This window comes from Wyeomyia smithii, chromosome 1 (genome assembly GCF_029784165.1).
Source record: "Wyeomyia smithii strain HCP4-BCI-WySm-NY-G18 chromosome 1, ASM2978416v1, whole genome shotgun sequence".
Lineage (NCBI taxonomy): Eukaryota > Metazoa > Arthropoda > Insecta > Diptera > Culicidae > Wyeomyia > Wyeomyia smithii.
In genome coordinates, this window is record NC_073694.1 from 177,598,966 (window position 1) to 177,613,801 (window position 14,836).

General features: G+C 39.3%; 1 protein-coding gene and 1 long non-coding RNA gene across 4 annotated transcripts; one reads left to right on the top strand and one right to left on the bottom strand.

Annotated features, from left to right (window-relative positions):
* Positions 1-1,400: 1,400 nt before the first annotated feature.
* Positions 1,401-4,262, top strand: LOC129734017 (glutathione S-transferase 1). 3 transcript variants are annotated; one of them, XM_055695717.1, is made up of 3 exons: positions 1,401-1,587; positions 1,668-1,809; positions 3,032-3,584. In XM_055695717.1, exons 2-3 carry the CDS (start codon positions 1,675-1,677, stop codon positions 3,533-3,535), a joined length of 639 nt encoding a protein of 212 aa, XP_055551692.1. In that variant the 5' UTR covers positions 1,401-1,587; positions 1,668-1,674; the 3' UTR covers positions 3,536-3,584. The 3 variants fall into 3 exon arrangements, with proteins under 3 accessions (XP_055551692.1, XP_055551701.1, XP_055551709.1); XM_055695726.1 differs by lacking the exon at positions 3,032-3,584 and adding an exon at positions 3,672-4,262 and having other exon boundaries at positions 1,429-1,587; XM_055695734.1 differs by lacking the exon at positions 3,032-3,584 and adding an exon at positions 2,406-2,994 and having other exon boundaries at positions 1,429-1,587.
* Positions 4,263-12,370: 8,108 nt separating this feature from the next.
* Positions 12,371-14,035, bottom strand: LOC129731512 (uncharacterized). Its single transcript, XR_008729031.1, has 3 exons — positions 13,556-14,035; positions 12,951-13,392; positions 12,371-12,891 (listed from the first exon to the last, which is right to left on the bottom strand). It is a non-coding gene; the product is annotated as an uncharacterized LOC129731512 (long non-coding RNA).
* Positions 14,036-14,836: the final 801 nt, after the last annotated feature.

Consider the following 14,836-nt stretch of genomic DNA (forward strand, 5'->3'; position numbering starts at 1 on the left):
TAAAACGTATCGTTCGACAATTTCACCCCATCAGTTTCATTATTAAACCGTACCGGGTACATACGGACGCTCGGTGTTAGCAGCTAAAAGGAGGAAAAACAAAATAGTACCGGTCATCTCGTGCCGGTTTGACCCGTGATGCTGGTGGCTACTGCAAAATACTAAAATGGCTGGAATTCTGGACAGAAACCAGTAAACAAGAAATCGGCAACTGGCACCTCTTGGTGCCTCACAGTTTTATAATAGAAGCGGTTAGTTGATTTTATGTTTTACAATTGCTGTTGCTAGCGGAAAAAAACCTTGCAAAAATGCATGTTTATGTTGATGTTAATTTCACGACAGCGCTAGGTGTTAGCAGCTGAAAGGAGGAAAGACAAAATAGTACCGGTCATCTCGTGCCGGTTTCACCCGTTATGCTGGTGGCTGTTGGTAATAAATGGCTACTGCAAAATACTAAAATGGAGCCTCGAAATTTTGTTACAGAAGTTTTGTAAAAGAAGCGTTGCAATTCCCTCTACTATTTGCTTCAATGGAATATTTTTTTTTTTTTTTTTAAGAATACGGTAGTCAACGTCATGCGGTCGTGTCTTGAATACCACCCTCCTACTTTTTTAGGACAAAGCCTGTTGGAGCTAAATATAAATTTTTTTAACAGAAAATATAATGTACAGAGGAATAACTATAAATATGAAAACAGTTGAAAGAAATACCCAAGTTGGAGATCTAGGAAATAATTTCGACTCTAAGATGACCTTTGTCAACCATTATAATAACATTTTATATAAGGTAGCTAATATACTCGTTAAATAGACAAATTCATAACAGATTGTAGATTGTATTAATGAATTGTAGTAAACATTAGTATGTTTCCCAGTGATCTAATGTGTGATAATTGGAGAATAATGAAAAAGGCGGAAAATTCAGTCGTTTATAATTCATTCGTGAGTAATCTGATGTTTTAAAAATGATGAAATTAACTATAAACTTCACAAAAGGTTGTAAATTTCGTATCCAACATTTTGGTAAAATTGGTAAATCAAATTAGAGTTTAATAGTTTTTAATTCTATGTCCGCAAAACTTCAACCCTGTACCACTCGCGACTGCTCGAATCAATTTCTGTTCTCCCTCCCATGTATGGGTGGTGGTTTAGCTCCACACATCAGCGTTTGCCGGTCGGCCGTTTGTTGCGGGAGTTGCCGGGTGACGCTGAATACAGCTACAAATGGCAACGACAAACGGTAAGTGAGGGACCGTGTGCCTAACGACGTTGGTTGGGGTCTGCAGAGCTTTTGGGGATACCCTTCGTCCGATCCAGAGTAGTAGTAGTAGTAGTATAAGCAGTTGCGGAAGGCAGGCTCCTCTTGCGCTTCCATCAGCTTCCATTGTTTCTCTCTTGGCTGCTCGGTGGCGGCTACGGAACTGGTCTATATCTCGCAGGGGTCGCATCCAGTTGGCGTCAGTTCAGTCGTGTACTTCGCTGGTTGAAGTCGTTTTTAAAGTGCCTTTTCTACTACTTCTTACTTCTCGTTGTGGTGCTCTTTTGTGCTAGCTTTTTTATTGTTCGGATAAAATCTTCTAAGAAAAAAGTTAGTGCACAGCAGTGGTAGGAGTTAGTCAATCCAGTTACTGATAGATTTCGGGTTTTTTTCTTCTTTTTCGAACACAGAAACAAAATGGATTTCTACTATCTGCCAGGATCTGCGCCATGCCGCGCTGTTCAGATGACCGCCGCCGCCGTTGGCGTCGAACTGAATCTCAAGCTTACCAATCTAATGGCCGGTGAGCATCTCAAACCGGAATTCATAAAGGTAAGTTTTTTTCCGGTTCGCCGGTTATTTTTTTCTAACTTTTTCTTGCCTTAATTTCGACCAACGCCTATTTGCGAACCGGCAGAAAAACGCCATTTTTTCGTTTATCTCTTTCATGTTGTGCTGTATGCGTTTGTCTCTGTGAAGAAAAAAAAAATGCAAGTCATGAACAGACTCCGCTCAATGCACCAACGCCGCCGCCTATGAAATTGCCGGTATAGAAACTGTTCGAATTAAGTGAGTGATCGTTGCATTCCGATGTGAGTAATGAGGAAAAAAAACGGGTGAAGGCTATGCGACACAGTCGTGAGGAATTGAATGTGAGCGTGGATGGAGGTGTGTTCTAGGGCGCACTGTCGATTAGAATTGCCGATTGGCTGCTGGACAGGTCAGCCAGTAGGCGTTGAGCGTGGCGTGGGTTGATTTATGTGCTCGAATTTCGTTGTGTCTCGAAGTGGAAAGCAGGCGGCAAACCTACAGTGCGCGATGTCATTGCACTTTTTCCACCTTCTTTCATGTTTGCATGTTTTGTGGCGTTCGATTTATGACTTTGCGCTATATCCTGCTCGATTTGTGGCCCTTCCTTCCCCCCGTAGATTAACCCGCAACACTGTATCCCAACGCTGGTGGATGGCGACTTCTCGCTGTGGGAATCTCGAGCCATTATGGGCTACCTGGTGGAGAAGTACGGCAAGGATGACTCCCTCTATCCGAAGGAACCACGAAAGCGGGCTCTGGTTAACCAGCGATTGTACTTCGATCACGGCACTTTGTACCAGCGTTTCGCGGACTTCGTTTACCCGCAGGTTTTCGCCAAGCAGCCTGCCGATCCGGAGAAAGAGAAGAAGATGCTGGACGCCTTGGAGTTTCTGGATAAGTTCCTCGAAGGTGGCAAATACGTGGCAGGTGATTCATTGACCATTGCCGATTTGAGCATTCTGGCTACGATTTCCAGCTTCGATGTGGCCAAGATCGATCTGAGCAAGTACGCTAACGTGTCCAGTTGGTACGCACGGCTACGTAAAGATGCTCCCGGTGCCGCCATCAACCAGGCCGGAATCGAAGAGTTTGCAAAGTACTTCGCCAAGTAGTCTTCTAAAATCTCAATGCTAAACTAATCGTATTATGTGATAATGCATGGTTTGATACCCCGAATAAAGTTTTCTGTTGATGTTTTGTGTTCAATCATTTTTTTAAAAAATCGTTTGTTTGCAATTTCAAGTTGAATCCGCAACACTGCGTGCCTACGCTTGTGGATAATGGATTTTCCCTGTGGGAGTCCCGTGCCATTATGATCTTTTTGGTGGACGCCTATGGCAAGGATGACAAACTGTACCCGAAGGAACCCGAAAAGCGGGCGGTCGTGAATCAACGACTGTATTTTGACATGGGAACACTTTATCAGCGCTTCGGAGATTATTATTATCCACAAATTTTCGAAGGGGTCCCGGCTAATGCAGAGAACTACAAAAAGATTGGTGAAGCGTTAGGGTTTCTGGACATTTTCCTCAACAACCAGAATTTTATTGCTGGTGGAGACAGTCTGACGCTTGCCGATCTGAGTGTGCTGGCCTCGCTAACCACCTTCGAGGTGGCGGGTTATGACTTTTCAGCTTACAAAAATGTGCAAAGCTGGTACGAAATGATTCAGAAAATCGCCCCTAGAGCGGACAACAACCGCAGCTGGGCAGAAGCTGCACGACCACTTTTTGATAAAATTAAATAGAGTTTTCCCCCGTATATTTTTAGTGCAATAAACTAGCGAATAGAAAAATGTGCGTTTTAATTATCAGAAGGCCACTTGAGTCACTGCCGATTGTGCGACGCTCTCATGATTCACGACATTGAATTTATACTTACAGCTAAACCCTCAACATACCATTCCAACGCTGGTGGATGGCGATTTCTCGCTGTGGGAATCCCGTGCCATTCAGGGCTACCTGGTCGACAAGTACGGCAAGGATGACAAACTGTACCCGAAGGATCCGAAGAAGCGTGCCCTCGTCAACCAGCGGCTGTACTTCGACATGGGAACTCTGTACCAACGCTTCGGTGATTACTGGTACCCGCAGATTTTTGCCAAGCAACCGGCCAACCCGGACAATCTGAAGAAGATGGAGGAAGCCGTTGGCTTTCTGAACACGTTCCTCGAGGGTCAACAGTACGCGGCCGGTGCCGACCTGACCATTGCCGATCTGAGCCTGGCGGCGTCGGCTGCCACTTACGAGGTCGCCGGGTTTGACTTCTCCAAGTATCCGAACGTTCAGGCGTGGCTGGAACGGTGCAAGAAGAACGCCCCGGGCTACGATTTGAACCAGGCCGGAGCCGATGAGTTCAAGGCTAAGTTCTTGTCCTCAGTTTAGGGTGGAACGACTGGAGGAAACGAATCTCGAGCCAATAGAAACTAAGCACAAAATAAAGGCAAGCGGCTTGTTTGCGAGATTAAGTTATAATAGCATTTTATTTTCTTTCATTTCACTTGTGGGAAGGAATGTAAAGCTGGTTTGATTTCCTAAGCTGCGACAGAAATTTACCGTTTGGCCCGTAGGAGGGAGAAAAGCAACATGTTTAATGACGGTAATCCAGTTTGTCGTGGATTTCCGTCTCGACACCATTCGCGTGAGCGTTATACTCTGCATTGGAGCAATTATTGCGGTGCAATTGTGGCGTGGGTTTTTGCAGGCTGCGGTTATTCTTCATTCGCAATTTTTACTATGTTCGTTAATTTATTTTCCACGCCAGCAATCTTAAGTTTTAAGAGCAAAATGGGATTTAAATGTTAATCGCATAGAAATCGAACCAACATTTTTCATCACCTTCAATGCAAATCGTTCGGTGACACCCTGTACTGACCAACTATAACCATGCGCTTGCATGCAAGCAAGAGTATGCTATAATTTTATAGTTTTGAGTGCATGTAAACGGGCGAATGCGTTTTTCTGGTTGATCAAAGCAAGCCTGTAAATTTTACGCTGTCGTGTTTGTTTGGTTATCTTTTCGGAACAATTTGTGTAATTATTCGAGTGAAAACCGTTTTACGACAAAAGTTTGGTTTAGTGAAAGGTGAGAGCTAGTTATTGATCTTCATGATGTATGAGAGATCGTGAAAATGGTAACATTTCTACACGAACATTATATTTTTATCTCTCATTGTTGCGATTGAATATCACGCTGTCTATTGTGAATTACTGAGAAAAAATACCACCAAAATTGATTTATTGTCTTAAACCACTCTATTAAGCGCTGTTGAGCTTTGTAAACCTATAAAATGTATCATGACATGTTTTCGTTGGGCCTTTTGATAGGCCTAAGGCAACAAGCAACTGTTGGTGTTCCTGTGTGCTACAATCTAAAGTCATTACATTTCAATGCCTTATTCTCCAACGATTTTTTGACTATATCATGGATGAGTTTCTATTATTATTGAGGCAAACTTTGAAAATTCCATCTCTAGTAAAAAAAATGCATTTTGGTATATTTTGTCTTAATTTTGTGTTATTTTTCTTAAAGATATAGTTGTGTTCCGATTTTATTATTTTGTCTTATTCTTCCCAACAAACAATTTTGTTGATTTACAGCTTAATAAGCTATTAATCAGTGGATTTCGGATGAACTATAGCTTGACAAGCCGTTATCCAACAAAATTGTTTGTTGGGTTATATTATCTGCGCCTGATTTTTGTTTCTACCTGTTCCATCATTGTTTTATGTTCGCTTGTTTTCAACCTATAACTAATCTCAATTCAATCTACTGTTTAAATTTTATTAATTTTTGTTTTACTCTTATCTTACATGTTTGTCTCATTTTATTTTCATTTTTGTCTTATTATTGTCGTGTCTTTTCTTGCCTCATTGTTGGTTGCTCCTGATACCGTCAAAGATTATTTATGTTTCATTTATGTCACACTTTTTTGGTCATTTTCGAGTTTCATTTTTTTTAATCTAATTCACTGTGATATTTTCGTTTCAATTTTGGCTTATTTTTACTTTATTTTAATTTTTTCCATTTTCCTCTCGTGTTTGTTCCAATTATCACCCTTTTCTGGCTCAATGCTCAAGCTTTATCTCAGTTTTGTACTATTTTTTTTTTTTTCAATAAACCTCTGCTTTTGTCGATTATTTTTTGTTTCCACATTACTTTTGTCTGATTTTTGTTCCTATTTTCGTCCCATCTTTGTACTTTGGTTTTAAATTTGTAACATTTTAATCTAAATTACGTTTTCTTTTTCACTAATTTTAGCTCGATTTCGTTTTATTTCAGCTAAATTTTTGCCTCATTGCACATTCAGTTTTGCTCGATATTTTTCTCATTTCTGTCACTCACGTCGTTTCATTTTTGTCTTACTCATGTCTCTTTCATGTTTAAATTTTACCTCCCATTTCATTTTTGTTTCGGTCTCATCTTCTCACATTTTTGCTTCTTTTTGGTCTGTTTTTTGACCTCTTTTTGGCTCAATTTTGTCTCGGTTTTGTTCCTCTTGATTAGTTTTGTATTTGTTTACTTCATTTTATTTCTACTGTATTTGTATTTAAATTTTGTTCTTGTCATATTCTGGATTCGTTTTAGCTTGTTTTTGTCCTACTTTCGTGTATAATTGTTCTCATTTCTATCTGTTATTTTTGATTTCTTTTTGTTTTTTTTTTTAGTTTCTGTTCTGTTTGATTTTTAGAATATTCAACTCTTTCATTTTTCGTTCCCATTCTCATTTTCTGCCCCATTTGTTGAGTGTTATTGCTCACTTTTGTCATTATTTTTAATTTTTGTATCTCATTTATTACTTAACGCTAACTTTCATTTTTAAATAAATGTTAGGTGAAGAATAAAAGTATTCAATTTCTCAAATTTTCAAAAAATTTTTTTTTTCATTTTTTTTTTTATTTTTGAAATTATTTTTATTCAGGTATTTTTATTTAAGTATTTTAAGTTTTTTTATTTTTAAATTTTTTAAACAATTTTCAAAATTATTTTTTTTTAAATTTTTTCTCTTTTTTTTCCTTTTTTACCAAGCGTTACGTATTTTGTAGATATTCTCTTACGATATATTAGCTCTAGAGAAGCCATATTTGAAATTCAAGAAAAAAATTTCTTTGCTCCTATATAAAATCGAGTCTAAAATTACACGGTGACAAAAAAGTCCGGTCACACTTTTTTGGGGTCGCCTGTAGCCTACACGTTGCATCTCTCTGGTGCCATCTATATGTCAAATGAAAGGGTTAACTTTGCTGCCCAAAGTGGCAGAGTTTCGTTTCTATGCAGTTTGTTTACATTGAGTTGTGAGCCATGGCAGAGTTAAGAGCAGCACATATTCAAACACCTAAAACCGCTCGGAATCAACCGGAAATTCGTGTACCGGACCATAAATCGGTACCTAGAGACCGGAGGCACCGAGGACAAGGCACGATCTGGACGACCAAGGCTGAAAAAGATTATACGAGACCGGATTCGCCGGAATTTCGCCCAATCTGCACGGAAGCTGGCCAGGAACCTTAAACTGAACCGAGAATCAATCCGCCTGCTTCTGCGCAAGGATTTAAAACCTACACCGTACAAAAAACAGGTGGTTCATGGGGTTACCAAAGCTACAAAGGACAAGAGGTACCAACGGTCGCGGGAGTTGCTCGGTTGGCGCGCAGATGACGAGATTATTTTTGCGGACGAGAAGCTGTTGGTTTTGGAGCTAACAGTCAATCGCCAAAATGATCGAGTTTGGAGTGTGAGCCTCCAGCAAGCTCCTGCGGACAAGCTGAACGTTTCCCGGTTCCAAAATAAGACGTCAGTGATGGTTTGGGGAGCCATTTGCAAGAGAGGTAAACTGCCTCTTATTTTTATCGATAAAGGGGTCAAAATCAACGCAGCGTACTACCTGGACACGGTTTTGAATAAAAATGTACTGGCTCAAGCGGAACTATTCAATGAGAATAAAAGAGAGATGAGGAGGAGAGTGTATTTTTGTAGTATTAGTAAATGCTTCGAATGTAAACAATCATGTTGATATTGTTACCGGTGACGTCACTATTTGAAGAGATTAGGAAACGGGTGCAGTGTTAAGTTCGCAATATTACTGGAGTTATTACTGAATTTTTTTTGCAAAGCAGGCATTGTTTGTAACAATGTTCATTATTCAACATTAGTTTAGCTTACCGGGTTTCTCTTATAGATACTTTTTAAAGTGTGTATACTCTCTCTAGCTGGCACCATACGTACGACGTTATTGGAACCAAAAACGGAAAAAATATTGAGTACATCAACATCTGTCGGCGAACACAATGGAAGATATGAAAACCGTCGTTATCAGTAAAGGAAACAGTCAACAAAATGACAATATCCAGGAAAAACAAGGAATTAATGATGATCAGCAACGGAAAGATCGCTGACATGCTCGTTTCTACCGCAAGGAAGGGTAAACCAGAATTCCGACAGGGAAAACCTTTTCGTAGGCGAGACGGTGTGCTTCTCTATATAGTAAACAATGATGGTGAAATAAAAAAATATTTCTATGCAGTTTCATATAACTGTTTCAATGTTCATATAGGTAACTATTTCAATTAGCAATAAACAATGAAGGTGAAATAAAAAAAAAATTCTATGCAGTTTCATACAACTGTTTTATTGTTCATTTAGGCAACTATTCCAATTAAATGATAAAATGTGTAATTTTTCGGGAATTCTTCCTGATAATTGCACTCCTCTCGTCGATCTTATCATTAGGCGTCTAACTAGAGCTTGTTATAGTTTCACTTTTTCGTTGCTTTCGAATTCGCATCCTCGCTTTCTCCATTTTTTTCTCTTGCAATTGCTTCTTCAAATGCTTTACGCGAATATTTAATCTTGTCTTAGTAAAGGATGTTAAAACTCTTTCTGGAAGCTGCGGAAATTTTTGTTTTAGTTTATGGATAGTCCTTTTTTTTACATTTTGTTTGTTTTTTAAATCCAATTTGTTTAGTGTCAGGGCCGATATTATGAATCCAGTTAAAATAAGAATCAAGCTGGTCTCCTATGTTCAACCATTCCTCACTTGGTTGGACTAAACCGCCGTGTGATAGATCTTGCACATAATTCTCTTTATTAACATCTGGTTCACAGTCTTGTTCTAATTGATAAATTCATGTGGTTTTTGGCGATGTAACCCATAGCGTACTCGAAACCATCTGCCTCTTCAAGACTCCTTTTCTTAGGTTCATATATCCACGGCGATTCTTCGTCATCGCTGAATACTACATCCTCCTTTTGAAGTAGAATACTTCTCTCAGGAAGTTCGGCTACATTGGGATGTGAAATGAAAATCTAAAACCGAAAAAAGTGAAAAATATGTCCAATTTTAAATGCTAATAAATCGGTTAATATTCGATGGATTTCCTTCGTTCTTGCAACAAAAGATTGGAAAATCTTCTTAGATTCTTCCCAAAATAAGATAATTGTAATTTTATTATTCACACTATTGTACTATTGAAAATAGTCAAGCCTTGTCAAAACGAAAAATTCGACCTCTGATTGGTCGTTATATGCTTGCTTCCCAAGCACGGTCGACAGGATCATATACCTTGCAATTGAAAACATGCTATTTGGCCTATATAAGAACCTGTTTCAGCCGGAGCCGCTCATAATAGTTCTAGACAGCGACAACAGCAGTCGTCCTTCCTTAGCAGCAGCACTAGCTCTGTGGTTGGTCACCACGTTTCAGGAGCAGCGCGGTTTTTCTCAGCGTGTGTCACCAGACAGCCATTATTCCCCCTGTGTTGGGGCAGCATGAAGATTGCCATCAGGAAATCCAATTTTGGAAATCAAAATGCCTTTTTGAAGGCAAATAAACAAGTCATTGAAAGTTAATCATTTTTGTCAACGCAAGCAAGCATTCTGTGTTGCATCCTAACAATTTAAATTTGCCGCACCCGTCTAATTTACTGAATGTGAAATAGCTTCCACAGTGCATGTTGTCCGTGTATCTTAATTCCCCCAATGTTAGGGCAGCTCAAAGGTTGTAATTAGCAACCGATTTTGAACCGCAACATGCTTTTTTCAAGGCAAATAAAGAAATAATTGAAGGTTAATAATTTTCTGGCATCAACACAAGCAGACATTCTGTGCGGGATGCAATTAAATTCTGTTGTAGTTGTCTAATTTTTACTTTATTCAGTAAACTCCCCACTGTAGGGGAAGCGCAAAGGCTGCGATCAGCATAACCGACATTGAATAATAAACTGCCTTGTTAGAACGCATCCACAAAAGCAGTTAGTTCGACTATGCAGAGCTAATATGAAGTCGATTCAATCAATCAGCGTAAACAGAATTTCGTCGTCTCCCAGCTGCCAAGTTGCAACATGCAACATGCAGATGCATCATGCAACACGCAACAGCGAGCTAACGAAATCGCTTGATGTTACAAACCGCAATAAGATACGGGTTAAAACCGTTGCGTGTGTGAGAGCACCATCGGTGTTTATTCGCTGGATACACTATCTACTGTCTACTGAACGCAATAATCTGCTTACATGCGACATGGGGACGGGAACATTTTCTTCAACCAAGCTGCACAACACGACACAAAACATGTTATTTTGTTGCTTCAATGAGAGTGTTATCGGTCCGGCTTGACAGAATGTTCACAAGAAATCATTTTTGTGCATCCGTGCTACGAAACTGAGGAAAAACTTTAGAAACTGAAAAAAGAGGTGGAGCTTATCAAATGATCGCTCTGAACCAGAATGAAGTCACACATATTTTTCAAGTTATATCATTCCACCACGTACGTAAAATAATTCATTCCTATTTTCATCCCTATATAATAGCCTGTTTTAGTCGAAGCCGCTCATAATAGTTCTGAACAGCGAGGACAGCAGTCCTCTCTTAGCAGCAGCGGGAGCGAGCGGTGGGTACCATCGATAGCGGATAGCGGCCACAATTGTGGCATGGCTGCGAATAGCGTTGCAGTTGCTCAGCAGTTGGGCCAGCGTATAGCGGCCACAACTGTGGCATGGCTATGCATGGCGTAACTGTTGCAGCGGGTATATCAGCATCGATAGTAGCAGGGTCAGCTGATGCAACGACACTCCCTTCACTAAAATGCTGTTTCAGTGTGGTAGCGGGAAGCATCAAGCAGCAGGCTTGCATGAAGTGAATACATCATCCAGCAACTTTCTCTAAGGCCTCTGTCATAGTAGACGCGAAAAGCGGCGCGAACCGATTCGCTCGGCCGTAGGTTAATGTACAGCTCTACTGATGGCTGTACATTAACCTACAGCTGAGCGAATCGATTCGCGTCGCTTTTCGCGTCTATTATGGCAGAGGCCTAATGGGAAAGTTGTATCAGTTTGTTCAGAAGAATATTATTGTCGGTAATATTACAGAGATGCGATTGCGTAAATCCGATTTTGAATTGAACAATTGTTCTTTTGAGAACAAATAACACACTTTTTTGAAGAGTTAATAGCTTTTGGTACCAATAGCAGTATAGTGACAGCCTCAGCGGTAGATGCAGATGCAGCCGGTACTTCCCTGAGGCCGATGTAAAGGTAAATGGGAGCAGCACGGCGAAACAGTTCGGGTTATGCTTAGACGCGCGTCATTTTTCGTTGTTGATATTCCCCACATGGAACGACGCGCTTTCGTATGACAGCGGTGGTATTAGCGGTAGATGCATTTGCCAACACTTCCTCCAGTAAAGCCGTGTCTAGTTTTCAATGTGAAAACACCTTTCTCATTGTGTTGACCGTGCGCCTTAGTCCTCACTATCAATGATAAATTGAACAATTGTCCTTATAAGGACAACAAATGAATTAATGAAGATTTAATTTTGAATTAGAATACTTCTCTCAGGAAGTTCGGCTACATAGGGATGTAAAATGAAAATCTAAAACTGAAAAAAGTGAGAAAAATTTCAAATGCTAATAAATCGGTTAGTTTTCGATGGATTTCCTTCGTTTTTGCAGCAATCGATTAGAAAATCTTCTAAGATTTCTACCAAATGCATGAAATTGCAATTTTATCATTCGAACTATTGTACTATTGAAAACTCTTAAGCCTTGTCAAAACACAAAATTCGACCTCTGATTGGTCGTTATACCGCGCTCTCCCAAGCGCGGTCGGCAGAGTTATGGACCTAGTAAATTGGGAATGCATCATTTGGCCTATATAAGAGCTTCATCATATAATGAACAAACATTTCATCGGATATTAAATTGAACAACTGAAATTTGAAGAACACAAATGATTATTTGAAGAGTTAATATTTTCTCGTTTTGCGCTATAATCCAAAGTTAATTATCTTCATCTACATGCATACTCTGACTATTATTACGTGTTTGCGTCGCTTAGTGTTTGGCTACGGTCATGCAGAACGCAAATAACGGCGCGATGCGATTCGGCAAGACGAAATCTGTTGAAATGTATAGCTCTACTTCGCCTTAAAAAGAGCTGTACATTTCACCACGGTAAGGCGAATCGCATCGCGCCGGCATTCGCGTTCTGCATAACCGTAGCCTTTGTTCCGTTCCCGTTTTATGATGTCGTAAGCAATGTGCATATTACAATTCGGCAGCACTTCAACTTCTCATTTGCACACAATTTAAAAATATCCAATGAACTTTATTCAAAATATCAGACAAAAAGAAATTACAATACTGCCAATGAACGGTCAACGTTTATTTACTAGAAAAAATGACTGACACGCAAGCAGCCAGGTTATCTTTCTTGTAAAAGTATTCTACTTCAACCTTGCGGTCGTGGCTTTGCATACAACCTTCTTGTGATTTTTTCTATTCTTTAGGTTAAGGTTGGCTTTGTGGAAAACGTTAGATATAGGATTGGCTTCCTTCACCAAAACAGACCGCGTATTTTGGTTAACTTTCAACTGCTTTGACAATCCTTCGCCAAGTATCATCAATCTGAGACGTTCGAGAGCTTGAAGAGGGTTGGATGGTCATGAGTACCACCGTTTAGTCGAATCACCGCAAACTCATTCTCTGCGCAATCCTGGTTAACCTTATACATCATCAGAAATCCTTGCTCCAAACCGGGGAGTTTTCGAATCTCTGTCAACAGGTTTTTTGTAGACTGGATGGAAATGAGTATCGCTTGTTGGAACAACTGGAAACATGCAAATTAATGTAAAAAAAGAATCGTAGCTAATAATAAAATGTAATCACCTTGTGTCCGGTTTGAGCTGGCAGACAATGTGCTGTAAGCACTCGAATCTCTGTGATCATAGTTTCCATTTGGTCAAGAATCTGATTTTGTTTTTCGAGTTCCACACCATAACATTTTTTCGAGAGAATATACTGGTTTAGTGAATATGAATTCATCGTGTCAAACCAATCGTTCACAATTTGAATGATTTTAGCCAGCAAGCAGGCTTCTTCATATTGTCCGTAGTGTCTTCTCAAATTCACAGCCGTGGTGTTACTGATCAACTCAGCAGCTAATCTCACGTTTTGACGCTCAGGTCCACGACATGTCAAATGCTTGGAAGTCAGCTTGAACAACGAATTTAATTCGACAGAAGCGTCTTGACCACTATCGGTCAGATTTTTTTCTCTGTTGTCGCTTTATTCACTAAGAGCTCCAAAAACTTTTTTGTGACTAATCTACCTGCAAAAAAGGGAAACAAGAAAATCAGTTCAACTGTCGGTTCAGAAATAGTAGGACATTTAAAATTGCGATAAATTTATTTCGATTGATTTTACAATTCACGTGGAAGAAAAATCAGATTCAAACATTAAAAAAACTATTTTTTCAATAATTACAAACTAACCTTCGTATAAGAATCCGGTATCCAAAAGCCAGTTTCGGAAAAGCTTCAAGAGGTGTGGGGCATCTGGAAAGAAGAAGATGTCTTTTCCAGTACATGGATGCTTCATTGAAGTTTGTTTAGTCTCGTAATTGACTCCGTGATCTCGCCATACACCACGATTGCCTGATCCACAATCATGTACATTGGCCATCACAGAGAATCCTATGTCATAGAGGCGTGTGATCAGATCGTCCAAAAGTTGCTTGGTCATTTTGGTGTCGAAATCAACGAAAATGGGCTGTTTCCACTGAGAAAAAAGCCCTCTAACAATAACGACTTGCATTTCAGAATGCGGGCCAATAATTGCATCGTTCTTTTTGTCGTACTCGATGGAGGATTGAACAGACATTTCATCATACACAAGAGCACATATTTTTTCACGATCTGTCATGTGTGTACCAGCAACCTTCAGTAATGCGAATTGTATTCACTTCGCAGTAGTTCGTAGGCAGGTTTGCTATGATATCTGTAAAATTTAAATTTCTATTAATGCAGATAATATTCGCCAAGACTTTCATCTAGATAATGTTCCAGCATCAAATGATAGTAGCTATACAAATTTTGTTGTACTAAAATATGAACCAGAGTATTGCGAATAAAATAAAAGAAAAACAGCTCTTTTTTGGCTTGCTGATTATGCTATGAAACCGACTTGTCATGAACGGCAGTACGGCTCGCAATAAGCTTAGTAAAAAATATACCCAAACAAAAAAATGGTCCATATTGATCCCAAAAACCCTCATAGCAATGATTCTATTTTTTTTGTGTGACTAATAATCGGGGAGACATACCACAATGAGAAAGATTTTGCAATCTCTTCGGCCGTCCATATCACTTTTTCTTTCTTTTTGAGTAGCAAATCTATTTGGTTTCTTGAAAAAAACCCTCTAAGAACTTCTTCAACACGGTCCATAATATTTTTCTCTCTTATTTCGTTCAACTGTCCGCATGCCTTTCGAAGATCATCGATAATTTTACATTTGTCAGTTAGTTCTTTGTCCTTCTGCTTTAGTTGTTTGTTTTTTTCTTTTATCGTTTTGAGTAAAGCCACAAAATTTTGATTGTTTTTCATTACCTTTTTGAATAAAATTAGTTTGGTTATTTTACGAGATGATAACTTAATTTTTAAATTAAATTGGGAAATATGACAAGTTAGAAAAAAATTGAAGTCTATTCCAACATGGACAGCTGTAGAGTCATCCTCTAATCTAAAATGACTGAATAATTTGCTCAAGTGTTTTC

What these genes read in the sequence shown, in the direction of transcription:
- LOC129734017 (XM_055695717.1), top strand. Translation starts at nt 1,675, where the DNA reads ATGGATTTCTACTATCTGCCAGGATCTGCGCCATGCCGCGCTGTTCAG. An exon ending in TCAAACCGGAATTCATAAAG is followed by an intron (nt 1,810 to 3,031) that starts GTAAGTTTTTTT and finishes TGCAATTTCAAG; the next exon opens with TTGAATCCGCAACACTGCGT.